This window comes from Physcomitrium patens, chromosome 9, assembly GCF_059467195.1.
Source record: "Physcomitrium patens ecotype Gransden chromosome 9, ASM5946719v1, whole genome shotgun sequence".
Classification (NCBI taxonomy): Eukaryota; Viridiplantae; Streptophyta; class Bryopsida; order Funariales; family Funariaceae; genus Physcomitrium; species Physcomitrium patens.
The window spans coordinates 2417125-2445039 of NC_143418.1; the positions used below are offsets into that span (position 1 = coordinate 2417125).

The window sequence follows — 27915 nt, forward strand, 5'->3', positions numbered from 1 at the left end:
AACAAATCAATTCTTTGATTTCTTAAAATCTTTGCATTACAAGATTGAGGTGCCACTTGTCTTCTTATTTTATTTATAATATGGCAACTACATTTAATATTAGCTTCCAGAAGAGGTTCTAAGACCTATAGAATATGCTAGAAGTCTAAGCTATAGTTTATGAAAAATAATGAAAGATTAAAGAAGGTCTTAAATGGTTAAGGAGGATAATAAAAGATTCTAAAAAATTATAAAAGGTTCTTTGAAAATCCTAAAATCTTATAAAGTGTTCCAAAAAATTCTTAATGTATATATTTATCACCATGCATAACTTACACAAAAAAAGACTAGGGTTTACAAAAATGCCCATCTCATAAACTCCGAACTATTCATAAATAATGACAAAATTTCTAATACCAAATTTTGAAGCATCACTAAACTACCCTTTTATTACATCAATGTCATGTTGGCAATTTTTATTAAATGTAGAAGACTTTTTAATCCATACTTCTCCAAATGATTGATATTTTTTGTATACTTAATTAACCATGAAATAAATAATATAAAATATGCAACAAGTATGTCAAAACTATGTATTCCTAAATGTTTGGTAAATTTTATTATATGTGTTATGTTTTTGGTATTTTGGAATGTTTTTATCATTAATTTTAATAAGATCAACAGTATGAAAAAATTTAGAATTTTTTTGAAAAAATCTTGATATTACATCTATATTTACAATATGTAAAAGAAGAAGAAAAAAAAACAAAACAAAACAAAAAATGAACAGTAACACTTTTCTACATCTCCTAACAAGCAAAATACTATATGTGCTTTGAACAAATATTTTTTCTCCTTTGTTGCCATAGATGGACTTGTAATTAAAATTAAATTATCATGTTTTTGTTTGTGAGTATCACCGGTGAGATATCACCCGAAAAAGCCACGTTTGAAACCCCCTATAGTTTTGAATGCGAGTGTATATCACAAAGGACAATGCAAGTTACTGCAACCCATTAAGAAAGGGCAATCAATATGTAGTGTCTTCCAATGAGATGTCTTTTCTGCTTAGGGAATTTAATCAGGGTGTTGAGTCTCATATTTTGGAACTGCTGATGCCTGACGGATAATATCAGTTTGTTTTATGACAGATCCCCACATCACTTTGTGGGAGACTTTACAGACACCAGCAGTGGGCAGGTCAATGAAGTTGTTGAGGGCTTGACGACTTGGTGAGCATGGGTTTTTAAATAATGCCAGATCTGTAGAAATTATTGTGCCTGATTCTTCAAGGATGGTGAAATATGTGGTTCAGTACACGTCATACCTTGTTGGCATCACAAGAGGATATCAACTAGTGGTTCAAAGAGGTCTACACACAAATGGAGCCAGTTATTTATAATTCAAATTGAGCAGAAAATGAGAGATTACAATTACCAAAATTTGTGAGTCTAAAATCAGGAGTTGTCACCAGGTTGCTTTCATAATTTAAATCAAAATCAACTTAAGTATTGTGAAAAGCAAAGTTGAGATAAGATGTACTTTTACCCTACATGACATAAATCATAAATGATTTGATCTGTTTTACCACAAGTATCTAACACAAGTGTAAACATTCAACCGAAATATTTGGAAGAATAAACACGGTTCAAGCCAAAGTAATCAAGCAGCTCTACCCTTGCAATACGAAGAACGAAAATCTCAATGGCATACCTAGGTACGAATTTCATACAAAATTGAGATCAAATTATCCCACCTCAAACGAGGAAGTATCAGAACACATTCTCGCAAAATTGGAATGTGCTCAAAGTATTTGCATCCTGTTGAACAAATTTACCCTCGCGTATAGCCTAAGTAATTTATACAAGTACGAGTAACTCGATCCCAAGTATCTGAGCATTACTTCAATCGAGACAATCTGGTCTCCTCTCAGTAACTTAACTGTAGTTCGCTACATATTAAGTCACAAAAAAGTTCAGAGTTACAGCTTCTTCCTGCCAGCTAGAATTCTCGAAATTTGAAGTCCTCGACTGAAAGCTTGATTGAAAAGTAGCCGTGTCTGGAATTCCGACACAAATGGAAACCATGAAAGAACAGCAATGGGTGTGAACAACAAGATCCCCATCATGTACTCGTAGCCGCGAGCAAGCGACTTCACCGACTTCCAGAACCCTAAATTGATCACCACTGGCTTGCATGCTACCGCAATCTGTACGACACGAAACAAAGAAAAGAATTTTAGGTTAGCTCAGTTTTCACGACATGAGTAAATCAATCTTTATCAACGTTTCACATTAAATTGCGAGGTTCTAGGGAGTTCAAAGACATCACAGACGGGATGGAGAAAGCACAAAACTAGGTCAGGAATAAAGATTCAGTATAAAATGGAGGATTCATTTCACAGGGATTCATTCAACCAAAAACAAATGGAAAGGAGGTTTGGAAACCAAGCATACTAAATCCATATCCTTCAGGCGTCAGTTCTTTATAGCAAGATCTATAGAAGCTTAAGTGAATAGCGTGAGGCAGAAAGTGACACCCAACAAAAGCCTGAATTTTACCACCAAAAAATTAGTAGATCACCTGTATCAGAGCCCAACCAGTGGGTATGAATGCTAAAATGCTGGCGAAAAGGTCACCAACAGTGAGATTTTTCACGTGTAGAATGGCAATGACTGATACAGATCCAATGAAGACCAAAGCCTTCAGAAGTCGAAACATAAGCTGGAAGTCTGCACTAAACTTATCTCTTCCCATTGAGACGATCTGTAGACAATAGGGCATAGAATGTAAATAAACGGACATACCAGTGTCAATTTATGTAGAGCACATTGAAGTCTTTATTAACCCTCGGCACAAAATCAAGGCAGTCAACTTTAAAAAGATCTATTCTAGGCATAGGAAATGATTCAAATGCATCAGTACTGAATGGTATAAAAGTCGCCCAAACCTTAAGTATGGCTAGAACCGCCACAATGACAAGCCATGAGAGGCCATACACCTAGAGAAAAAACAAAACAAAAAGTAAATCTCTGGCAGGGAACCCAATGTAACACGGAATTTAGATAATATGACAAAAAAATTACTGTATGTTCAAATGGGAGGAGGGATACAAGAAGAGTACACTTATGCTTAGGTTGTTTGAAGACCGGGCTATGTTCAGATGGTAGACGATCCCATATTGATATAAAAAGAACCGGAAGGATAGTATGCTCTCAACCAAACGGCCAAAAAACCCAGTATAATTCAGGTGTTCTTGTTCCTCATCCCACCAAGACTCCCAACTCTTGCTGCCTTCCACTCCAATACCACCTCTGCTAAGCCAAAGAAAAATTAACAATCAAACAGTTCCAGGGCTCTTTAAAACATGAAGTATCACAAAGAAAAACAGGAGCTACAAAGACAATAAAGGCACTGGTATCTACAAACCTGTTACTCATCCATTTGTTCCAATCATCCCAATCCTCCACAATCTTCTGCCACTCGAATCCTGATGGATTGAACAGAAATGGCGCGAACAGCCAACTTGCGACTAAAAACCACATAGAAACCGTGATCAATATATAAGTTACAGCCCCTTTCGCAGATTTGGTAACATATAACGTGTACACAATGAGTAGCAGGAAAAGCTCGATTGCTTTCGTAAAATGCGATCGAGAATATAGTCGGTAGTTGTCAGCAAACCGCTCATGTCTTACGACAAATCCTCGCCCAGTAGCGCGGTACTTTGCACCACCATGCAGAATTGTGCGACCAAAGTAATGAGTTTTTGTTCCCAAAGAAAATGTAAAGAATACGGATGCAAGCTGGAGTTGCATGGTGAGAAAATCGCTCAATGCAGTGCGAAATCCCCTTTCCAGACCTATCTCCATCACCATTGGCAAAGCCATAAGCAGCCCAAGCTGGACAAGGGATTGCGAAGCCAACGCTGCAGTGAGGGCTTTATTATTTGCAGTATGAACAAGAGAGTCGTCCACTCCGCTCAGAGCGAGATAGATTCGGCCGTACAGGAAGATGTACACTGTAAGTACTACAATCTGGAGAAAGGAGACACCAAGTTTTAGTACTGTTACTTAATTTCAATCCGCACATTGTATGTAATACGTCATCTTTGCAGTGATGTCATTTCTAGTCATATAAATTCAAAAGAGGAATACGGCTTGATTCTGCACTTTCATTTGAAATCAACTAGTTGAGTACCTTGCATCGAAAATCCGGGAGTACTAGTTTAGAGAGCAATTTGTAATTAAAAGAAAAAAAATTCAGCACAACACCTTCCTTTCCCTATGTCCCGACTTCAAAAACATTGGTACGAGTAGTCGTGGTTAGAAGTATCACCATGGTACTGAAGTAGTAACCAACAGTAGTAAAATAGCATGACAGCATACGGAAGAAATCGAATCGATGCCCCAAGCGATAGATATCTCTACTGAGAGCTTGCTCGCCATTCCCACAAGCAATTTTGGCCTCAAACAATGAAATCTGGTTCAAGCCTACATCTCGCCCTTTGCCAACTTGGATGTACTCATGATGGGTTACATTACCACGACGTAAGATGGAATTAAAACCTGCTCACATTCCACAATAGAAAATTTCTGTATCAGAAAGTATTAGCTTAATACGACTCGATACACTCTACGCAATTGATGAAATGCGATAGACGGACTGCTCCTGATATTTTCATTACCAATCTAAAACGCTAGAGCTGGATGAAGACATCGCAATATCAGGGTATCTGCAAACCTGCGAAAATGTCTTCACTCAAGTTGATCACACGGGATGCCTTGCTCATCCCTCCCCTCGTTATGTGAAAAAGCCTATCAAACACATCAGGGTGCCCATAATGGAATCGCACCCTGGAAGAGACAATTGAAAGTGCAAGTCGTGAGTTCCCAGCTTGCAAATAAAAATAAGAATCAAAGCAGAAGTCAACCCAACAGCACATATACATTTGAATGTGAGATATTTAAAACACACAGGGCACACATAAGTATCTTACGTTTACTACAAAACATACCCAAACATGGCGGTGAAATGATTAAAGACTCGTACACTGATTAGGTGAGCACATACAAAAAACAGGCAAAACTATAAAACTATTGATTAAAAATACATCGATATTTCGCTAGTGTCGAATGAAGTACATAGTCACTTACTTGAGTGGGCTAGCGAGAACTCGTTGACCTATAGTAACAAAACTTGTTTCTTGATTTGACATGAACCATGCAAGAGAAGACACACTGCACATTTACAGGCATTAACTTTGATCAATATCAACTGCGCTAGATTGCTGGAGAATTAGGTGATCATAGAATAAAATAGCATAAGAAATACTCAATAGTTTAATGGCCCTGAGAGTATTATATATTTCAAAAGTTTCTGTTCGGACACTTGAGTGTCATCAATTTGGGAGCAGAGGTGAATGTAAACCATAGTTAAGAATCAACAAAATGAGCTTGAGATCATTGCTAAATATTCATGAATCAATCGTACCATACAAATGAACCAGACGCAATAACTCGACAATACCTGCCAGTAAAGATGTGCTCACGAACACCTAGAATCGTAGGTGGTCGGACACCATGAGGTTCATGAAACTCCTGCAGGAGATTCCGCATTTTAAACGCTTCTTCAAGATAATTATCCTGCCAGATACACTTGAAGTGATAAGTTCTACTAAACCAACGACAAAGTCATCTCGGGTCAGAACGTCTCGTTTACGTATATCCGAAGTAAATCAACAGTCACGCCCGCACGGAAGACAAGATACGTAAGAACATGGTTCATTACACAAGTATAGAACTTCGAGCAGGAAATACAAGGAGTGAGTTCACACGAAATTAACAAATTGATCATAGGTGCAGAAAAAGAAAATTAACCTGATTCATATCAATTGTTTGTAAGCCTTCACCGCGAGTAAAAATAACTGCATGGTTCTGGTTCTCAGGCTTTCCTTCTCCAAGTCTTACTGTACCAGGCAACTTGATCCGATAAATCTCTTGATCCAATCCATTCACAGCCTTAACCAAAACGGAGTAATACACCTTGCTAGTTTTCTCATTCTGCCGTTCTTCCACCTCGTCAATATATGCGACCCGAAGCGATGGATTGCTGCCCCAAAATTGCTCGTGTCAAAACGAAGTTCGCAAAGCAAAGAGATAATTACCAAAAATGAACACAGGCTTGAGGTGGTGCACTCATTCTCGTGAAAGTTGGATTTTACAGTAAAAGTTGAACATTCACAAAGACATACAATAGGAAAGAATAAGTTGAAAACCAAAACCTACTTGAGCATGAGTTTCAATATTTCGGTGGCACTATGGTGACCTTGACGCTTTTGATCACCATACATTTGACATGCAGCAACATAGGTGAACTTCATATCGGCTATAGCTTGCAATTGTGACCATGTGGAGCGCTGACTTTTCTTTTGTTCAGGAGTGGCATCTGTAAGGATTTTGTACCCATCCTCCAGCTCTGCACATCCCTCAAAACAAATTAGAAAATCCGAACTACGATTCGGACGTATTCATTCGACCAATTACGGATACTATATTGAAGGTGTTCGTAATACCTAGTTCCATTGTAAAAAAAAGGCACGATACATTATGCTAGACCTATTTGCTAGAGAAATTAATTAGTACCATCATCAGTTGCCATATCCAAGAAAGCCTGCAGCTCCAAAGCTCTTCTGTAATACATCATACCACGCACTGAAAAAGCCGAACCAGTTAGACCAGTGAGAACGTGCCTTAAACTTGTAAGCAGGTATAAATCTGACAAACGGCACAAATAGCTGGGGTCCCAAACAATTGCTATCGTACTGTAAATGCTCAAAACGTCAATTCCAGAACAAAAATAGCAACATCGCAAAAAAGAGTATAAAGGAAGTGTAACACACCTGTACGTGAAAGAGTCTGTCCACGGAAAGAGGCCCACTCTCGTAGTTTGTCTTCCAAATCGTTGCTACTAAAAATTTGAGCCTCAGGGTCATCAGAGTTCTCAAGACCAAGGCGCTGAAGAAAGTTATTCCATTCATCTGTCCAAACGATTCCATTCTAAGTATAATGGGCAAGTAACAATCCGAGTTTCAAGTATAAGATCAGAATTTTAAAAATACAAACCCTTGCAAAGATAATTATTCCTGTTGCTGCAAAGCCTAGATTCTCACACTATTAGTACAAATCATTCACTAGAAACAGCAAGCTATTCTAAGTACCCTTCGTTTAATGAGTCGAACCTGGATAAATCTTCTGTAGATAGAACAGAACAGATATCCCATCTTCATTCTCCTTCATTAAGTTCTCCTTCGAGTACACCACATCTTCCTTATAATAGGGAGTTAGAACACTGCAACAAGTCGAAAGCAAAGTCAACTCCATAAGCACAGTAGACACATTCGAAAACGATGATTTAAAGTCCATTACAGATGATGATTGCAGTCAGTGATGAAGAGAACGAATTCCAAATTGCAATAACCATTCTCTAGCCAGCGCACATACACCAAGTATAAGAGCTACGACGATAAATCAGTCTCGGGTATAGATTTCTAACACTTCAACATCAAGATCCATTATTTTGTAAATTTAAAGGAACTCTAGTTGTATATTCAAGATTCAATCCGCCTAAAATTTTCGAATTACAATTTAGGACTGTAGAGATACAAAACGAAGGTGTCCATGTTTAGGAAAAAGGGTCTCCATTTACCTGAAAGACAACATGTTTCTAACCTTGGGCGCTCTGGGCATGTTCATAAATAAAGAGTTGGTAAAAAAGGCAATTCGTCGTCGGGCTTCCAGGTTTTCGGGCACATCCATCGCAGATTCTCTTTCAGTCAAAAGAAGGTGGAGCCGCTTGATCTGTAACCAAAACCAAAGGAGTTGAAGTCACCAGACACACATAGAATAGCGAAAACAATCCATTTCAGAATAATTGACTGACAACCGCACCAAATATAAAACAGATAACAGAATTGGAAACAATACTAACCTGCTCAATCCAAGCCTCCTTTCGAGGAGGAGGAAACAACACTTTAGCAGGTTCATCACCCTTCGACGAAAAGAGTTCCGACTTTCTTCCCTGGCCACCAGCCAAAGCTCCATGACTTGTATCCCAGCTCTCTCTGACCATGTATAAAAGAAATAATTGAATTCACAATGAGTAAACCTGCTATGGTGCAGACTTAGAAGTTGTCCGACCCAACGCTTCATGCTTTACAGAAAATACTGAACAGTAAGCTGAAATGTAGATACAAAGAAACAAACGATACCTCATCGTCTCACTCATCATGTCGCGAGTGACGACTTCATACATATCCTGAAGTTTGAGAACGACAAGATCACGTGCATTGTCAATTGCTTCTTGACCTGCGTAGTCCTTCTCCTGCATTGAGTGAAAGGCATCAGCTAAAGGTTGGGATATCAAGTAAATCTAAGATGAATATTACACCAACCTACTTAAGGAAATCAGGAGTAAAGAACCTACAAGTAACTCAAGAAGCTCGATAAACTTCACACTCAACAATGGTAAATCCCCCAGATTGAAGTTATCAAGAAGTGTCTCTTTCTCCACATTCTCATCCACCACGGCCAATAAACCTTCAATCACCCTACACTCATAGAATCCAGATGGATGATTAGTATTAGTTATTCCCTGCTAGAGAATCAAAAAATCACTGTTCTATAAAAAAATGACTCATAAATCCGTAAATTCAAGACTTCCTTATTGATTACAAAAGCTTTTAGAAAAGGAAGCACACTGCATTAAGATGGATTTCTTCGACTCGTACCTAATCTCAACTTCTCCAACAATAAGCCTTTTTAACACCCGCTTAAAGGATTCATAGCATTCAACAACAGCACATTTCATGTACTCATCATTCTTGATCTTTCTTAAAAGGTCAGCAGCTCTGCCAGTCTCGGCTGCCTGCTTAGCCATTTGTAAAGCGATTGGAACCTGCAAGAGATCAGATTTTTAGAAAACTATAACAGCCTATAACAAATAAAACAGAAAAAACAAGGCAAACGACTGTGTTCAAAAGGCAAGAAATGTTGCGTCGTATTCATATTAATAAAAAATTAAACAACCAAAATAAAAGCTAAAATACAATTCCTTAAGCTAACTAGTATTTCATTTACAGAAACTTGGCCATACCTTGCTAGCAAGTAAAAACGGAGGCCATTGGACCAATTTGAGATCAGGATCTGACGAGTAGGGAACCAGCATCAAGTCTCTTTCCCTGTGTCCAGTTAGAACTCACAATAAGTCTAAAACTACTAGACTTTACTTTTCAATGAAATTGGACGCTCAACATCAAATCAAAATTTAAATTGTGTCTTGTGTAGGGACCCAAGCTCCCCAAACTGGACTTGACTATTACTTGCAAGACACCAATTACTCAGAACATGACATAACAAAATCTTAACTCTACATATGTATTTGAAGCTCTCAAGATCAGAACACTCTAATTACTAGCGGTGTTGGAGTGGTTCAATTAGAAGGACCATTCTGAGCGTCGATCGTCAGAAAAACAACTCTGATCGGTAGCGCTCTCAGGGACGACAACCCAGTATGACGCATCCTGACACGCTCAATTTTAAATTACAAATGCCTAATCTCCAACAAAACTACTTGTTGTTGAACCAAAACTGCTGCTGGCTTAGACATCTTGCCTGTTACTTATAAGGTCTTCTTCTCGAAAACTAGTGATAACTTCATTCCATAGCTGAGAAAATCTAGCAGCTTTCGATCTGTTGGTTGGTGGGGCAACCTGATGTTACAATAAAATTTCAACAACCGCCAAACAAGTATTAAGGCCAGTAGCAACAGATTCGAAATCTGAGATCAACCTTCACTCCAAAAGTCGTTCTCCACTTCATAACCCATTCTTAACAGTAGCAAAATAACTCGTATTGAGCACATAAGCCTAATAAAGGAGAGTGCTGCAACTACAAAGACATTACCTTTTCAAAATCTCGAGAAAAGGAGAACCCCTTGCGAGCCCGATTATCCTCATCAGGAACAAGGCTTTCATTGAAGGCTCCGGGCAATGAACTGAAACGAGACCGCAGCATACCTAGAGTCCGTATCTGTACAACATAACAATAGTATCAATCATTTCGTAATCTATTCAAATACAAAGAACGGTGTGTTACAATTTCAAATACGTACTGGAGCGTATAAACGTTTGTTACCGATATGGTTAACTTCAACAGTTTATTAAATAGGCAACTGCTAAAAAGGCGTGATTCAATCATTAATGTGAGCACTAATACCAATGAATATCGTGAAATTGCTATCATACCTCACCGAGTCGGCGAAAAGAACCCGAAATCCCACCAAAAATAGTTGAATAAACAGCATACCAAATTTGAGAATCCATGAAATATACCTGAAAACCCAGGATATTTTAGGCAAAATAATCAGAAGACAATAACATTAAACATTAACAATAATGAAGCACTAAACATCAGGTCAGAAACCAGATAGTTAAAAAACTTCAGGAACTTTCCAATCAAACAAGTTATTGTCTCACCAATATAACAGGAGCCCAAAGAGAAAGGAGTGCTCCAGGATTATTACGGGCTACATCACATCCACACAGCAGTACTTTAGTCCGTGTTCAAAGATGAACTTTGTTTCCGAACCCATACACAGATAACTTGTAAGGGTAGAACAGTACCTTTTGGGAAAAACTCATGCCACGTGTACGATACATTGGTCTGCTGCATGATTGCTTTAGTAGGAGCTACAAGAGGCTCGATCTGCATGAGAAACCCGAAAAGATTTAACAGATGCATCTAAAAGGCAGGCAGAAAACTCTGCAGGATGATGTAAATTTTAATCACTTGACAACAACTCTAGAGAAATATGTTGCATAAACTTTGGAATCTGAGATACAGCTAGCGTAATTGACTTGGCAATAATCACAAACATTAAACTGGATTTGAGCGAGGGCACAGCAGAGCTTGAAAAATGAAACCCTGTACATTTATTATACACTTTTTTTCGTGTGGGGGTGTCCTACCGATGTACGCACAGGAATGTAAAGTTATTGAGAAAGTACCTGGATAAAATAACTGAACGCAAACTTGCTAGCGATCAATAGGACCCAAAAGAAAGTGTATCTGGCACGATTGCGAAGTAAAATACGTTCATGAGCAATCTTGAGGAAAGCATTGAACTGAAAAAAAGTATTCAAGCACGTTCACAAGGCACGTGGATTCTTCTGCCGGAAATAAAAATAGACAATTTCAACTTAACACTGAAAAACGATTTCTATTGAATCACAAGGCATGAAATATATAGTAGCTAATGTCCTGATATAAGAAAGCGAGAATAGAAAAAATAGACTAAAGATGCAAAAATGCCGCAAACAAAACAAAAACAAGTGAAAAAAGAATCACTGGAACAGTTCTGATTCAGGAGATATCATTAGAACTTGACGTCTAACATGTAATTGGAATATGACATACGAAGAACAGTACAGACTATCGACAAAAGAAATCGCCTTACCCAATTAGAGCAAACTGGCTTTCATGCATTCCTCGTCCAATATACAGACGCGGCTGTAATCAATCCAAGTAAATCTCAGAGCTACTTAATCCCCAAATACAGAAAAATAACAATCTAAGTCAACAGAAATAAAGGCTATGAACGCAGTTGACGAAAAAAAGACAGCAAAATGCAAGGAAAGAGACGGCACCTGTGACCACCATAGTAAGACACGCACAATAGGCCAGTTGGAACTCTCTATCCACCGACGAATCATAGGAAACATAAAGAAACAAGCACCTATTATGTTCGGCACCAGGTACACCACGACCGCTGCAATATACAGGTAGGAACTTTCCCAACCACTCCCAAACCACTTCTGAATTACACCTACTAACCCCTGAGGGTTTTTCCAAGTACGAACGTAACAGACAGTCAAGACAATGACCCAAGCTGCTGAAACGAGAAGTTTCAAGATAAGTCGAAGTACACCAAGGAGCTTTATACTGCTAAAAGCATGGTAGCCCATAAAAAGGTCCAAAAATGCTGCGTACAACCAACAAAATATTTGACCAACCTCATTAGTTGCACATCAACACTTCACACCAACTCTTCAAATACAATGAAGAAAAGAAAAAAACCAGAATGTAGTTAGTTCTGATAAGTAAATAGATAAAGCTGTGCTTATGAGGTTCTCATATAAGTGAGAGGACCAAGGTTGAAGGAAATAAAACTTGCCTTGAATAAGTCGTAGAATGGAAGCAGTTATGAAAATGCTCAGAACCTGCTTGATCACTGTCCCATTGAAAGCATATTGAAGGTTGGGTCCAACATTCCAAGCAAGGACTATCATGGCCTGTTCGAACATAAAGCATTTCAGCATGAAACACATCTTAGTTTCCATCAAGTAGAAGTTTGAATCGCAAGACATAACTAAGTACTAGAATTAGTTGAAGAATCAATATCAACGAATTGTGAAAAGTAGGACTAAGAAAAGACCTGAAGGCCGAGGATATAGAAGGCCCACAAGCGATCGAAGCTTCGGAAAAGGTGCCAAAACGTCCTTATCTCAACAAAAAAAGACTTGCTTGTTGATTGAAAGAACTTCCCGTTACTATCCTCTGACTGCATGCATAATTAGAGTGTTACGTGGGATGAACAGGCCACGGACAAGACTCTCATGACGTCAAACAAGACGGTAAAAAATAAGTCAGAAGTAGAGTCACTTGTATTCCCTCAAGAACCGCAGTTCCAATCCTCATTCCTGATAAAATAATATAGGGCTCACACTGGCTCTATCCAGCAGAACTTCTTTCATGTCAATTGGCAGCTTCGCTGGCAGAGCTAGCAAATATAAACCCCAAAGGCTACTACTACTGGCATGCCCAAACTTCATCTAACTTAAACTGTCACCATAGTTGCATGTAAATACGAAGAAATAGAAAAAAGTCAAAGAAATGCAGGATCCGTCGAGCATACCCTTTGTGAAGAACGTTGAGTAGGAACAAAGAAATCGGCATCAGTTCTCATTGGCCATCCCAAACAAAAGCAGTCCACTTTCCTGGAGAACGATTCACAAAAAAGAGTAAATTAAACCTCTTGAGAACTTTATCCCTCTCAAAAACTCTCAATCTCACGTGTTCCAGCCAAAAGAAATAATGAAAAATTAATCTACCAGAAGTATTCATTCAGGTCGTCGTAGTTTCGCCAAGCCGAATGGGGTGCAGTCCCATTCTTGTTCTTCAAGGTCTCCTGCACAACCGAGCACCGCGGAAAAATACAATTACAGATAAGAAATCCCACTCTGTACTGACATCAATAACAAAAATTAAAGACCATGCTCTGGGTTGGACAGAAACAAGCTCAGCAGGGTAAATATGGCTATTCGTAGGGTATGCAAAATGTGATGAATCAATGCAATAAATTAAAAGCTACAGATGGCTTCATAGATACTAACCCTGGAGATGACGTCATAGATAGGGGTGACGACCAACGTCAGAAAAGATTCTGCCTTCCCACCATAGGCTGGCTTCATATTGTCCCCAGTCACCATACTCACGTTACCGGCAAGCATCCCATGCAGCTCAGAGGCCATCTACAAAAGTGAAACACGTCAATCAATCACGGACACTCAGTGAGGAGAAAAAAGTAGATAGAAGTACTAGAACTATGGAAGAACTTATCGTTCCAATCTTGCCCACGACTGGATCAAGCAAATGTTTGCAACTACAGTAAAACAAACAGGAAAAGTCGCTAACAGCTGTGCCGAAGTTAAAATCTTTAAGTTTCATCGAAATATACGAGGATCCAATAACGTGAGCCATTCTCGCATTTAATACGTAACGATGTCGCGAAGTTAGCTAACTATTTGCCCTGAATTCGGTGGAAGTTGAGCATAACTCAAAACCACGATGAACAATCTGATAACAATCATTGCAAAGGCCCTCGCACAAAAGTAGGTGAAAGAAACTTTCGCTTCAAAAATAATAATCTCACTACACGCAACAGCAGAGTTACAAAACAAAACTTCGTTAGCTGTTCATTGTAGGGACTGAACTTAGAAAAAACATAAATGTCAACTTCATCAAAAATGGTCATCACTCTCAACTTACATGGTGGTAAATGTAACAGAGGCATTCCGGCATGAATCGAAGATTGGCAGCTTCTCCCCATATAAGAAGATACAGACCCATGTATAAGATTTTCCGTTGTCGTTCTTCTTGATGTATACGCGGTAACCTGCAAACGATAAGGAGCGCCATATCAATTAGCACGCGCTCTGGAAAAGACATCAGATTAATTAAGAAACAAAACTAAATGGCAATGGGAGCAGGATGTTTCTAAGAAAGAAAAATGTATCAGCCCTAAGAACTGCCAAACCTAACATGCTAAGATAAGGGAATAGACTGTGATCCTACTGATGATAAATCTCGAAAAAAATTATGTAAAAATATGCTAGAAGATAAGGAGCACTATGTTACACATTGATGTCTTGATTTACAGAAGAAACAACAAAGCAAAACGGAAACTTCACCAGAGTTTATGCTTGCGACCAAGAAATTTGCACCAACTCTTGTAATTTTTGAACAGTTTGTTCATGACTGCATTCAGAGCTCGGTCATCAAGCTGAAGTCCAAGAAATAAGTCAAAAACACGTAAAACCTGTCAATCTGTGTCCGAATTTGCAGAAATATGCATGAATTTGTTCTACTCATGTGTAATGTAATTTTGAAAAAGAGGAATACGCTATTTTCCTACTTTGAACCAACTTTGAAACCTCAAAGCATGTCCGGATGCACATGAAAGTAACGACACTACCTTGTGCATTGGTTCGGGGCGTGGAAGCAACCGATTATGCACGTTTGCGAGCATTAGAATTAAATGTTCCCGCTGGTTTGCCACATTGTCTTTCTGTGTACACGAAAATCACCAACCCACGCAAACAAACGTCAGATACTCAGAAAAATTCAATGATGATTCACGCTTTCGTGTGCGAGATCATAGGCTTCATGACTTAAGTTCAGAAAATGCTCCATACCACACTCCACTAAGATCTCAGTACAACTATATACATTCTCACACACAGAAAGTGCCTAGCATAGAATCAAAGACACCTGCATCTTCCAAGCACGATGATATGATTAGTGAATGGGGCCTTCAAGCGATAACTGATATCATGCTATTATCAGAATGAAAAATATCTGTGCAAATACGAACAAGAAACCATACCTGAAATCCAAACATGTCCTGAAGCCAGTCAAGGCAATCAAGGTCTCCTGCTCTCGGGTGCGATTCTTTCTCAGTTTGCCACGGCAATCCACGCACATTTCGTAGCGATTCAACTGCAGCCCTTACCTGTGGCAGCCACACAGAAGTTGGAGCTATGTTTCGACCATGTGTATGCCGAGGAGAAATGCATACACTGAACTGGAAATTACCTCGTCAAGTTGCATAATAGCCTGGGAGGCACCAGCAGCATCAAGAGGAAGAACATTGTAGGAGACATAAATCTCCTTTTTCTGCTCAACATCTGCAGCGGCAGCAATGATCTGCAAAGAAAGCCAAACTCTTCGGATGTAGAAATAACAAATAACGTTCAGAGCAGCAACTTCGAGCAACATGCAGGCGCGAATACAACCGTGAAATTTCGTGTGCCTATAACTTCTACCTACATTACGGACGAATTCGTTGTAAACACATGAGAAATTTCGGGTTCAACTGTAAAGACCTCAGGTGGTGGTTCTTCAGTCTTATCTCGATTCACAGCCTTCAAAACCTCAAAAAGCACGGATGCGGTTTGATACGCTTTTGCTAACTGCGCCCTGCAGACAGGAAATAAAAAAAAAATGACGCAATGGAACCCACAGGCTAAAACATCACCAGTAACAATTATCAGCTGTAGGGTTTCTCGAAAACCATGATTTCAAAAGTTAAAACCGAAAAAGTATGAGACCGTCTAGGCCACATCGAAAGAGTACTTTGATAGACATATCATGATTTCAGCTGTGCAACACACCTATCTGAGTGCTCAGCTCCATCAAGAGCCTTCACATAATCATTGTAATACTGTTGATAGTAGCTTTGAATTTCTCTAGCATCACTCCGTCGATGCCTTAGGGCAAGAGTTGGCTCATTATCCTGGAACATTGACGTCAAAGAATCAAAAATTAGTATGTGACATTCTATCGTGCAGGAAACGGCGCTAATCCCTTTTCTAAAGATCTCGGTTCACTCATTGTTGCAATGCTCGATTCACAGAATGTGCTAATTTATAAACTCAGTTCCAAGAGCTCGATCAAGTACATTCCTAGTAAGATTCTCCTCAAAAGCACCGTTATTGCCTTGAGGCAAGAAAATGAGTCTCCAAATGAGGTTGAACGCAAAATAATTAGGACATACCCTCTCAAGCCTCTGTAGCAGAGCCGTTTTAAATTGTCGAACCCCACGACCACTTGATTTCGGATCAATTCGGTGTGCTTTTTCAAAAGCGTGGTAACGACCTGTCACATCAGGCACGGAGCGATTTCGCACTTTATACCAATCATTCTCCGAGTCATTCTACGTTGACACGCTAAAGTAAAACCAAAGAATTGACTAATTGAGGACAACCTACAGCAGGTAACAGATAAATACTCACGAAAAAAACATGCAGACGATAGTTAAGAACCAAACTATCCCTAGAAAAATCTAGATACACATTTCAACTCCCAAGCTCGAACTCGTGTGGCATCAAAGTCACACATACATAGATATGCAACCCTGGGAGTGGAAGACTCGATCTCATTGGCAACTCGCAAGATTGGAGCGATGGCCGCCAACGAAGACGGTACCACCTCACTGTCGAATGATTCTGTAACCCCTCCAACTGCAGACGCCCGCGAAGTACGTCGGGGCTTATGCGTACTCCCGGTCTCTGCACCTTCACCAGAAGCCATTGTCGCCTCACACTAATCGAGGCGTTTCTAGATCCACAAAACCAAAATAAAAAGAATCACAACATTAGGATGCTGCTTCAAACCGAACGCTGCATAAACATCGTTCACAACAGTACTCAGCGGCAGTCCTCAGGGACAAATAAATAAATAAATAAATAAAGCACAAAACACAAAACAACCTGGAAGAATAAGTATACTAGTCGAATTATTTCACAACCACAGAACACGCCCAAGAAGAAAAATGTGCTCAGTAGGAGCACTTCGGCAAAACAAAAGGATGGTGCAATACGCCCGACGGGCAGACTTCACCGCCAAAGACAAACAACCCCATCATTAAGGTGACAAACTCGCCTTCCTGAATCTAAGCAAGAACAGGGGGACTAGTATTCAAATGCAGCAGAGAGAACATTCTAATCCCGAACTCACCAACGCAGCAGAGTACGAAAACTGATGGCGAACCAAACTCTCTCTGGTTAGCGTTCAATAACAACAACCCCACTCCCTCACTCTCTCACACAGACTCTCCCTGTCCATCATCCTCCCATCAGAGCCGCGCAAGAGCTCAATGTTGTTCGAATTTGCCCTCGATCACACGCACCGATCCTAGTCACTCACCCCCATCCTTCCGTCACGAAGAGCACTTGAATGCGCACACGCTACCAACTGAAAGCGCGGTGGCGGATCCGTCCACCAGAGGCGCAGAGACTGTTGGAAACGGGAGCCAGCAGCAATGGCAATCGTCCTGCACCGGCCCTGGACTCTGCCATGGGAGTGACGCTGTACCGTCGGGAATAGAGCCGGCGTCTTTCAAATTGAAAAGTAAACTCAAATTTAGTCGGAGTCACCGGGGGCCCCCTTCGTAGGCGTAGCCCGTAGTACCGAAGGTCTCCCCTGTCTCTCTCCCTTTCCTTCGCACAGTATAACCTCATTCGCCCCTATCACTGCTCCTCCACATAAATTAATTACTGCAAAAATGTAAAGGCTCGGCCCCTGCTCACTTTTTTGTCACTTTCATTGTGGGCTACTCCTACTTCGGCGTTGTATGATTGAGCTTCAACTGTTAGTTTCGGAGGGTAGTGCCGCATTGACTTGGAATTCAACGTAATTTTACATCTCCCCAGGTTTAAATGTTTCACAAGTACTTCTAGATGATTCCATTACTGGCTGGGAGACAATAATCCCTCTCTTAAATTACCCAGTTACCAGCCTAGAGTTCTGTTCATATATACTACTTCATTTATTTTATGGTATGTCATTGATAAAATAAAATATAAAGAAAGGAAAAAAGCCTTGCAAAATATTGTGTAGGAGACCATACTCTACATGCCATTATTAATGACCCACGAAAGTTCTTTTTTTTGGTGCTTTCTTGGATGTATCAACGTCCAGAGGATACAGTGTGTGAATCTCTGCAGTGCTTTAGAATAATGTATTCCGATGATGCATAGGTTCCATTGTTCCATCAACCTTGCAACATGATAACTGCATAGCATCTATAATAAATCTTTTTTCCTGTAAGGATTGTTGAGTTCTCTGCAAGCTTTGTCTATTTTGTATCTGATTGAATCCGCACTCTTTCCCGAATCATAATGTGTAGGAAAGTTTACTAGTTCGAGGAACGAGATCCTGGGGAACAGGGATACAAAAGGCAATGCTGTTGATTTCACTTCAGCTGAGCAACCTTATTTTCGAATTTCAAGTTTTATAGTGATATTAGAAATAAAATGAAACATTAATCAACATGCACAACTAACCGAAGTTATAGCTTGCGTGTGTGGTGTTCTTTGTTTTCTATACATTAGAATCAGTTGGTGTGGCACCAAGGGGATGAAATTGCACCAAAGATAGACTGTCGACGATCACCAGGTTCGAACGAGCCAACCGAGTTCGTCATTTCCTACTTTCTGTCACTAATTTCAAACCAATAATGAAAAAGTTACCGAATGTATTCACATGTTCACAACCACGAACAACCGCAGCGGAGCCTATCTCCGTCATAAGCGGCCTACGACGGAGGAGACAAAGGAAAGCAATGGCAATACTCAATGCGTTTCCTTCATCCGATGGCAGTCCTGGAATTTGTCGTATGCCCTATTCCTCGAGGTTAGCACCTATCAGATAGTCTCCCTCTTTTGCATTGCCTCACCTCATTCTTAAATTGTCGCCATCTTCATTTGCTGCGTATGAAGTGATATTTGTGCAAATTCTTCTTCGCGTCTGGGAGCTCTTGCAGTGGAATGAAGCGATTCTGTTCTGCTCTTCGCATGTGTCACTGCAACCTAATGCAGCTTCATTCGTATTTGGCTTGTCGATTGTGCACGATTTAATGTCTAAACCAGCTAATTCTCTCACTTCTAACGGGATGCCGTCTGGGGCGCCGAAACCTGAGTTTGTATGTAGCTGCTTTTGATGTGTTTAAGGACGATGGAAGCAACTCGAACGGCCACCTTGCGATCTTGTAGTTTTTAACTGTGCGGAAGTAATAAAATTTTACGAACTGAAGCGGTGTGCTGTACTGAGATGCAAGTTTCAGCAGGGACCTAAGTTGTGTCGAAGTAGGGCTTATTCAAACGTCTGTGGAGGATTTTTTGTTTGCCGGGGATTCCTTGGTGGCTATCTTCATTCTTGAATAAATTAGGAACCAGAACTTAAAATATTCTCAGATTTTCTATTTTCTGACACATGTGGACCTACGGCGTCAGGTGCATAATTCAGAACACCTTGAAGTGAAGGTTAAAAGGGCAGATGTGAACTCATTTCCATAGAAATCGATCATAAAGAAACTATACTTTGCATTTCTTCAGGAGACACTTCTGTTAAAGTGAATCGGACAGCTTATCATCTTGAGTTACAAATGGTGTGGATCAGGTCACTTTGTGGACACTTTCCGAATATGAGCAATGCAATGCGAACGATGCTCTGCATGTACAATTCAGCTTGTTGTAACTTTTGTATGTATGCTGATGTTTTAACCGGAGTCAGTTTTATCTCCAATTACAAGAAATGCACTAAGAAACAAAATGATGAGGATCCACGAGTTTACGCAAGTATGAGGCAGGGATTTTGTGCACGTCAGCACGCCACAGAACTTAATTTACATCGTGACGCAATTTATTAAGTGAACTTCTTGGTCTTGAATTCGATCGTTCTTGGAATCAGGGACGTTACTCAGTGTTGGAACTGTTGCATCTGTCCATTTACACATATTTTTAATAGAGCTTAGTCGTGGTCTCTGCAGTTTGTGCACTAATAACGATCAGGCCCTAGGTTGCGAAATGTACTCGCACGTAAGAAAAATGTCTTTAATCATACTGGTTTTGACTTCGTCTAAACATGTACTTGATCGCTTTCCCGAATTCATACTCTGTGCGAAGGGTTCCGAGGGCTATAGGCCTTCAGAACCTCAAAGGATGGAGATGGATACCAAACATTCCCATTTTCTCATACCCATAATACAAGCCATTCCTTCCTCTAATTACAAATGCAAATTGAACAAAAGAAAAAACGAGATTTTGACTGCAGCTGATAATTGCAACAGTCTTAACGTGAACTTAAAAATACATACGAACACTGAAATCTTCTCATTTCATACCATTTAACATATCATGTGGTAGAAAGTGAGCAATCTTAAGAATGAAATGATCGTTAAACAAGGTAAGAAATCGGAATCCATATCAGAAGCTGAAGATTGAAGAGATTTCTTCACTAACGTTCTAAATCCAGACAAAAAAACGAAGGAAATCGAGTACTCCGGAGTGGCACATCGAAATGAAGTCATTTTTACAATGATGTGATGGACGCAGACGCATGTGACTGGAACGGGATTGAGCATACCGAGACCCAACCAGAGATATCTTAGAGCAATGCCTGATGATAGATGTTGGCGTAACCTTGAAAGAAACGACAGCATGGCTTAGAGATGAGCAATGTTAAACAATACAACGAGGTCGCATCTTCTAGTGCTTAAACAAACAAGAATTAAAGAAATTTGAACGTGTAAAATGCGGTCGTGGATGCGGCAATAAAACTGAGTGGGAAACCGTGGACGAAACTCTCCAGGAATTTTATTTTTTAAATCACAAAACAAAATAATACTAGCAGCAAGTGTCACCCAAAACATTCAACAGCACTGAAATATTACTTGAACAGAAGACATATCCAGAAACAAATTCTTATTTATGAATTTAAGATCAGAACCACACCATTCAATATTCCATGAACAATATTTGTTGAAGAAGCATATTTCAATTAAATTATGGTTTCAATTTTCATTAAAGTATATTACACAACAGAACTGCCGCAAAAAATTATTCGCTCGTGTTCTTGGAATCTAGTAAGAACTAAGTTGTGCATGCTAGCTATGTACAGCAAGAAAATGCATGCTTAGCATAAATATGTGATTAGGCGAATTCTGTCTAATCTCCTACTGTCGTAATAGAAATCTCAAAGCCCTCACTCAAATCCGCATGTAAACTTGTGATTCGAACAGCTGTGGAGGTTGCTAGTCGTGTTCCCTCCAAGTACTTGCTCATCCGCCTCTAATGATTTCCTCGAATCGACGCAACCAAAGAATCGGAACACACCAATGTACACCAGAAAAGAGAAATCTAGTTTTGTCACCAGGTCAAGTTTTCAATCTTTTAGCACCGCTCAGCGTGATCAAGAGGGGCTTTCTTTCCAAGCACTGGCTGCTTCCTGAAACCGCTAGTGAATCCGCCTTGGGATCAGTCAATTTGCTGGAAGATGATGATGCACATGGTAGCTTCTGACGGACACAATTACTGTCCAGCGTCTGTTGTGGCGTATGTGCGTACACTTTTGCGTTGAATGGAGTGGATATTGGGTGAGTATTAACGTTGTTCGACTGCACAGAGATGCTTGAACCATTTGATCCAGACCTGCTTGACGCACTTACATCGTTCTTTTGAAATAGTTGAATCATCGAGAAGAGGTGACGATTAGGTAGCAAATCAGAACCTGTGCATTTAGTGGACTCGCAATTTGGACATTTTCTCTGATCAGCAAGAACAGCCTTTATGCAATTGGAACAAAAACTGCTGCAACAACAACGTATCAGAACTGGATCTTTCATAACACTGAAACACAATGAACACAACAACTCTGGTGGAATCTCCATGCTGCAAGGCATCTTGAAAGGCTCAGTACGGATGTCGACCTTGCAAGGCGCCTTTACAGTCTGCAATTTCGTGCCAGGCATTTTGGCACTCTGAAACCCTCCTCTCCTAAACCTGCCTACACTCTCTCTAGCGGTCTTGTTCGCCGCTAAATTAACCCTAGAATCCGCTCCCGTAACGCAGCTTGTCGCCGTGTCCCAACTTGAACATCTAATCTGGTCACTGATCGGCGATGAGTAGACTTCGCCGAAATCATCATCAAACCCTGCTACTGGCTTTGAACGCTCCTCAATTTCTTCACCGCGATTCTCCCGCGCAACAGCCCGCTGCTGAGATAAAACATACGCAGGAACTCGCTTCACCAAAACGCACGAATACTTGTAAACCTTGCAATTAGAACCTACAATCTCCTCTCCAGAATCAGCATCGTAGATGCTAAAATCGAACGCCTCCTTCACATGCCCCTTCCCTCGCAAAATCCCGGGAGAGACACGCTCGGCAATTGCATCTTTCAACTCCAGGAGGGACATGTAATCACCAGACACAGGGACATTATCAAACGCCTTAGACGAGAAGAACCGGAAGCGAATTGCCATAACGGAAGCAAACAAACAGTCATCGAGGAATCGAGGCAACATGCTATATACCGAGTTTCGGCTGATGAGGCAGTCGACTGGAGTGCTTCCTTGACATGATCGCGTGAGCTTCAAGAGACACCCAGAAGCTTCGGCGCAGTCAGTCTGTCCGAGCTGGCATTGGTAGGGGCAAAGAAATTTGCTTGGACAGCAAGTAAACTTGTGTAAACTAAATAATAAAATGTATTTATATGGTGTGCAAAATTTCCAATGCATATTATATTATAATTTTAATTTTTTATTAATTAGTACAATGTCATTCAAAGTATAAATAGTAGTGTGATATTGTATTATTTATCTATTTACTTCTGTTCAAGAAAAAAATCAAATTGCTACAATTTAGGTAATTCATTTTACATCTCTTCTTTAAAATTTTCAAATCATTACAATTTTATTTTCCGTTATACTTCTGTTTGACATGAAATCGCTTAGTACCGAAACCTGTAAAAATACACAGAAACAATGACAATAAATATATATATATATATATATATATAAATGAAAACCTAAGAAGTCATTTAATAGTTTAAATAATCTATACACATCATAAAATCATGAATTAAAAAACATGATTTGTAGTGTAACAATGTTCACTATAAAGATATCTTATATATATGTATATATATATATATATTCACACACACACACACACACAAATCAATAGAATGTCAAAGTCAAATTAATTAGCTTCAAATAATTTCCGTTCATAAATTCCACCTCTCCAATAAAATTACCACACTTAATTTAATTGCTACATTCAACAGTAATTTTTTCGTACGAATACAATCTTACATTAGCACACATGAGTTTCTATCATGTAATACAATTTATAAAATACAAAAAAAAAAAAACTTGTATATCTAAAATTATTTAACGAAAATATATAATTTCGTAAAAAATCATGACAGTAACATTAAAGTTAAAATGAACATTTACCCTGGCATGGAGAAAGATTCGTCAAGATTTTTCTCCCCTAACTGGGGTCCACGGATGAATGCCAACAATATACTATCATCCACTCGTAGGATGCACGACTTTCATCCTCTGGGTGAGAACGGCCAGGGACAGGGAACGTGACCATTGGAACGTGGTGGTGGTGGCGGTATTGGTGTTGGAAGCCCTAGTAAGAGACTCGGTTGAATCTTCAAGGCCCCTCTTATCAAGCTGCCTGCATCGTGGTGGCGGTCGACGAGCCATGGCGGCAGTCGAGTCAGTGCAGTGCTTCGGTCGCAAGAAGACCGCCGTAGCCGTGACTTACTGTAAGAAGGGCCTTGGTCTGATCAAAATCAATGGCTGCCCAATCGAGCTGGTGGAGCCCGAGATTCTGCGTTACAAGGCCTTCGAGCCCGTGCTTCTGCTCGGGCGGCACAAGTTCGCGGGCGTGGACATGCGCATCCGTGTGAAGGGCGGAGGTCACACGTCGCAGATTTACGCCATCCGGCAGAGCATCGCCAAGGCATTGGTGGCGTACTTCCAGAAGTACGTGGACGAGCAGTCGAAGAAGGAGATCAAGGATGTGTTGTTGAGGTACGACAGGACCTTGCTGGTGGCCGACCCTCGTCGGTGCGAGCCGAAGAAGTTCGGAGGTCGCGGTGCTCGTTCTCGTTTCCAGAAGTCTTACCGTTAAGAACCGAGGTGTGAGAGTCCGTTGCCTCTGTCTAACTACCGTTTCTGGAGTTTTGATTGGAAGAGGACGAGGAAGATTAGACTTGTATGACCTACTGATTAAGGTTTCACTTAGGTCATGCTATGGACTGTTGTGCTGTTTGTAAGTTTCCTAGGAGGCCTCTTTCGCCTCTTTATCTTGTAGAAAGCATACATATTTGGTTTATTTGCGTTTATTGTGCATGCTTTCTTTTTTGGTTATAGGTTTTTGGATTTCATAATTCTTCATTGCGCTGTCATCTTACTGTAGTTCAGGAGTCCTTCTCAGTTCGATTTTCATGCTTGTCTGGTGTGATGGGTGATTGAATTGACAACCATGTTTTGTACACGACGTCATCGTTGCATTGCGTTTGTATCTCCCAAACTATGAAGCCCTTTGCAATGTGGTTGATGTAGGGAAAAGTGTCCGATTGTTACGTAGTCAATTTTGATCAACCATGTTTAAGTCCTTCAGCAAGTTATCAGATATGAGAGAAAATAATGATTTCACAATGTCAGAAGCGGCAAAGGAAATATAGTTGTATGGCTCATGATAAAATCTTGGCCTCTTCGAACTTCGCATGTTAATCCTTCAACACTAGTGTGAATGATTTATGAGTGTTATTATTATGTAAAAAACACAAATGAGAGATTGGAACGGATTACGTGTTTTCTTGTCAAAATTTAAACTGCCGACTGCAGGAAAGGCCCCCTTTCAAGGAAATTCGATGCTCTTCTGCAAATCCTTTTAAGTAAGCCACTGTGACCCGAAGTTAGGAATTGAGAGAACTTGCTACCTTGTGCTTCCGCCACAGGGGCAGTTTCGTCCCCGGCTTTCAGCTCATCGTTGCTCAATGTTATCATCGTTTCTGGAAGTGCTTAAACTCTGCAATCGTCGTTGAAATGGGCAACTCTTCCAAGATTGTCTATGGGTTCTTCTCACCATCAGCATTAAAAAAATTCTGGAAATTGACAATTGGATTTAAAAAAGGACCTCGGCAGCAACGACGATGAGTCTCCTCGCAACCCCATCGGATTTCATTATTTTGATTTGTTACTATGCACATCTTTTTAAATTTTCTATCTTAAATCTATTAATGCATTTAAATAATTATAAAGATAATTTCAATCAATCATGGGTACGTGTGATGCTGATGGTGCTACAGCAAAGTTATAGCAGTTTGCTTCAATCAATATAAAATCCTAAGTCTTTGTGAACTCTGTCTATATATTGGTATTGATATTACTTTTTTATTTCATAGGTTTATTTTTTATTTTCATATTAACATCTCTCTATATATAATACAATATACTATTGTTTGTAAATCACATTTCCTAAGTAAGATGTAGAAGTACAAAGCATTCAATGAGAAGAAATGGGAGAAGTTCAACTTTTTAATTCTTGAAAAAGTATTTTTAAGAATTAAAAAAAAAAAATACAAATATTTTTCTAAAGCATTATTCATATGATTGCTCAATTGATTTTTAAGAAAGAATTCAACTGCCACATGGACAAATTTATAGCTTATTACAAAATAAGTTGGATGCACTCAAGGAATATATTGATGAAAGCTTGGCCAATAACTTTATATACCATTGAAAATCTCCACTCAAAGCTTCCATATTATTTGTAAAGAAAAACAATAAATCACTTTGGATGTGTGTGGATTATCAAGGACTCAATAAGTTTATCATTAAGAATAATTATCTTCTATTTTTAATATCAAGACGTTTTGATCTATTAAATTAAGCTAAGATCTTTATAAAATTAAATCTATAATGAGCATACAATTTGATACATTATTAAAAAGAAGATAAGTAAAAGACTATATTTTGAATCAAATATGGGCATTTTCAATACAATATCATGCCATTTGGATTCACAAATATGCCAATTATTTTTTAACATCTAATATATAATATTTTTTTTAGAGTTTTAGATAATTTTATTTATTTATTTATTTATTTAGACAAGATTTTAATCTACTCTAAGAATACAAAAGATCATAAATTATATATTTATTTTACATTACAAAAACTTCAAAATAAAGGATTATATGAGAAGATAGAAGAGTGTGCATTTCATACATCTCAAGATGATTTATTAGGATATACTATTTTAAATGATGATTTTATGATGGATCCTTAAAAAGCCTAAATTAGCATGGATTGGAAGGTTTCAAAAACAATAAGAGATGTCTATTTTTTTTTTTTTTTTTTTTTTTTTTAACTTGACAATTATTATTGGGTCTTTATTAAAAAAAATTATCAAATTTCATCTCTACTTACACATATGACATATAAAGACAAACTTGAGTAGAAAAATGAAGCTAAAGTATAATTTATATATATTTATAACATAATCTTAACTTATTTATAAATATATTTTTATTTATACTAATAATATTTTAATTTTTAAAATATTTAATAATAATAATTTTAATATTTTTTGATAATTAGAATAAATAGATCTTTATTTTTAGGATAAAAGATAAAAGCCCATGATTGCCAAAGCATATAATGAGTTGAAATCGACATACATTATTTGGCCAATTTTGTTATTAGAAAAGCAAATTAAGAAGTTATGTAAGAAAATGACAAAGTAAAATTTATTCTAATTTATGTGCAATGATTACTATTATTTTCTAATAATTTTAACTTAGTTTTTTAAATTTATAAATCCAATCTTAAAAATTACTATAATTTTTTTAATTAATTTAAAAATAAGAAGATAAATATCTACTTAAATGTATAATTTTTATTTTTATTTTTTATTTTTTCTAAATCAAGACGTGAATTAATATGTTAATTTTTATTAAATATTTACAGTTATAATTTATTAATTTACAATAATATAGTTACAATTTAAGATATTTATTTACAATAATATAGTTACAATTTTTAATTTTTATTAAATATATCAAAAAACAAAAATTAAATCAAATCAAAGAATTATGTGTGTTTTATACACTTGTCATACCATCTCCAAAAGTCAAAGTCTCAAAAAAAATAAAAAATAAAAAATCTTTGTTGACAACAAATTTTGGGTGAGTTGTTTTTACAATGACTTTTCGAAATGAGGTTCTAGATGTAAAGACCTCCTGATCAAATGATAAGCAACAAACTCTATTTACAAGACTACACATCAATCTTGATGTCTCAATAAAGTCTTGATTGATTTTCCCATCGTTCATTATATTATGCACATGACTTCAAAATAAACGTTCATCATCAATTCCAATGCTAACATTCTATTCCAATGATAATATTATATTCTAAATGTTGAACAATTAAGGTAGTTGACTCATTCATAACCACCCCCCTATTTTCAACCTATAAGGTGGGATATTTTGACATGTCTGGTATCCTATTTATAGCTAGTTTTGGTTGAAAATAGATCTAATGCTTGTTAAGTTTAGAATGATTCTGATCACAGAGAAAGTGTCGCAAGATAGAATGGGTGTATTCCAATTTAGGTGACAATTGTAGATTGGTTGGGGTAGAATTCAAGTTTAGTAGGAGTTGGTTGAATTCCAGTTACCTCATCCACACATTAACAGCCATAGGTAGCATGGAATTAGATGAAACTTGATA

At 38.5% G+C, this 27915-nt stretch overlaps 3 protein-coding genes and 1 long non-coding RNA gene across 5 annotated transcripts; 2 read left to right on the plus strand and 2 right to left on the minus strand.

The window, feature by feature from the left end:
- Nucleotides 1–1703: 1703 nt before the first annotated feature.
- On the minus strand, nt 1704–17710 carry LOC112286518 (callose synthase 5). 2 transcript variants are annotated; one of them, XM_024528459.3, is made up of 43 exons: nt 17334–17710; nt 16718–16934; nt 16372–16472; nt 15989–16110; nt 15701–15794; nt 15411–15521; nt 15202–15327; nt 14791–14883; nt 14507–14598; nt 14085–14211; nt 13430–13567; nt 13148–13224; nt 12952–13033; nt 12472–12597; nt 12211–12328; nt 11684–12018; nt 11494–11546; nt 11045–11105; nt 10661–10742; nt 10514–10563; nt 10283–10369; nt 9942–10067; nt 9651–9748; nt 9133–9217; nt 8768–8934; nt 8464–8587; nt 8249–8361; nt 7969–8101; nt 7687–7838; nt 7220–7329; nt 6881–7018; nt 6624–6692; nt 6267–6456; nt 5859–6090; nt 5509–5624; nt 5136–5219; nt 4723–4835; nt 4318–4547; nt 3409–4016; nt 3104–3293; nt 2930–2980; nt 2563–2745; nt 1704–2188 (listed from the first exon to the last, which is right to left on the minus strand). In XM_024528459.3, the coding sequence occupies exons 2-43, from the start codon at nt 16905–16907 to the stop codon at nt 1961–1963; spliced, it is 5805 nt and encodes a 1934-aa protein (XP_024384227.1). In that variant the 5' UTR covers nt 16908–16934; nt 17334–17710; the 3' UTR covers nt 1704–1960. The 2 variants fall into 2 exon arrangements, with proteins under 2 accessions (XP_024384227.1, XP_024384228.1); XM_024528460.3 differs by having other exon boundaries at nt 17523–17661.
- Nucleotides 17711–18280: 570 nt separating this feature from the next.
- LOC149988332 (uncharacterized) lies at nt 18281–19734 on the plus strand. The gene is made up of 5 exons (XR_016504911.1): nt 18281–18304; nt 18505–18555; nt 18710–18773; nt 18887–19010; nt 19610–19734. It is a non-coding gene; the product is annotated as an uncharacterized LOC149988332 (long non-coding RNA).
- Nucleotides 19735–21302: 1568 nt separating this feature from the next.
- LOC112286519 (uncharacterized) lies at nt 21303–22707 on the minus strand. The gene has a single exon (XM_024528461.3). It carries the CDS (start codon nt 22678–22680, stop codon nt 21532–21534), a length of 1149 nt encoding a protein of 382 aa, XP_024384229.1. The 5' UTR covers nt 22681–22707; the 3' UTR covers nt 21303–21531.
- A 1135-nt stretch (nt 22708–23842) lies between these two features.
- Nucleotides 23843–24508, plus strand: LOC112286269 (small ribosomal subunit protein uS9). Its single transcript, XM_024528001.3, has one exon. The coding sequence runs from the start codon at nt 23873–23875 to the stop codon at nt 24302–24304; it is 432 nt and encodes a 143-aa protein (XP_024383769.1). The 5' UTR covers nt 23843–23872; the 3' UTR covers nt 24305–24508.
- Nucleotides 24509–27915: the final 3407 nt, after the last annotated feature.

Bases quoted from the DNA above. Each gene is read 5' to 3' on its own strand.
- LOC112286518 (XM_024528459.3), bottom strand. From the start codon at position 16,907: ATGGCTTCTGGTGAAGGTGCAGAGACCGGGAGTACGCATAAGCCCCGA. The intron at 6,457-6,623 runs GTACTAATTAAT...AGGGATGTGCAG, and splicing joins GGATATGGCAACTGATGATG to AGCTGGAGGATGGGTACAAA. The intron at 4,548-4,722 runs GTTTGCAGATAC...GAATGTGAGCAG, and splicing joins GAGTGAAGACATTTTCGCAG to GTTTTAATTCCATCTTACGT.
- LOC112286519 (XM_024528461.3), bottom strand. From the start codon at position 22,680: ATGTTGCCTCGATTCCTCGATGACTGTTTGTTTGCTTCCGTTATGGCA.
- LOC112286269 (XM_024528001.3), top strand. From the start codon at position 23,873: ATGGCGGCAGTCGAGTCAGTGCAGTGCTTCGGTCGCAAGAAGACCGCC.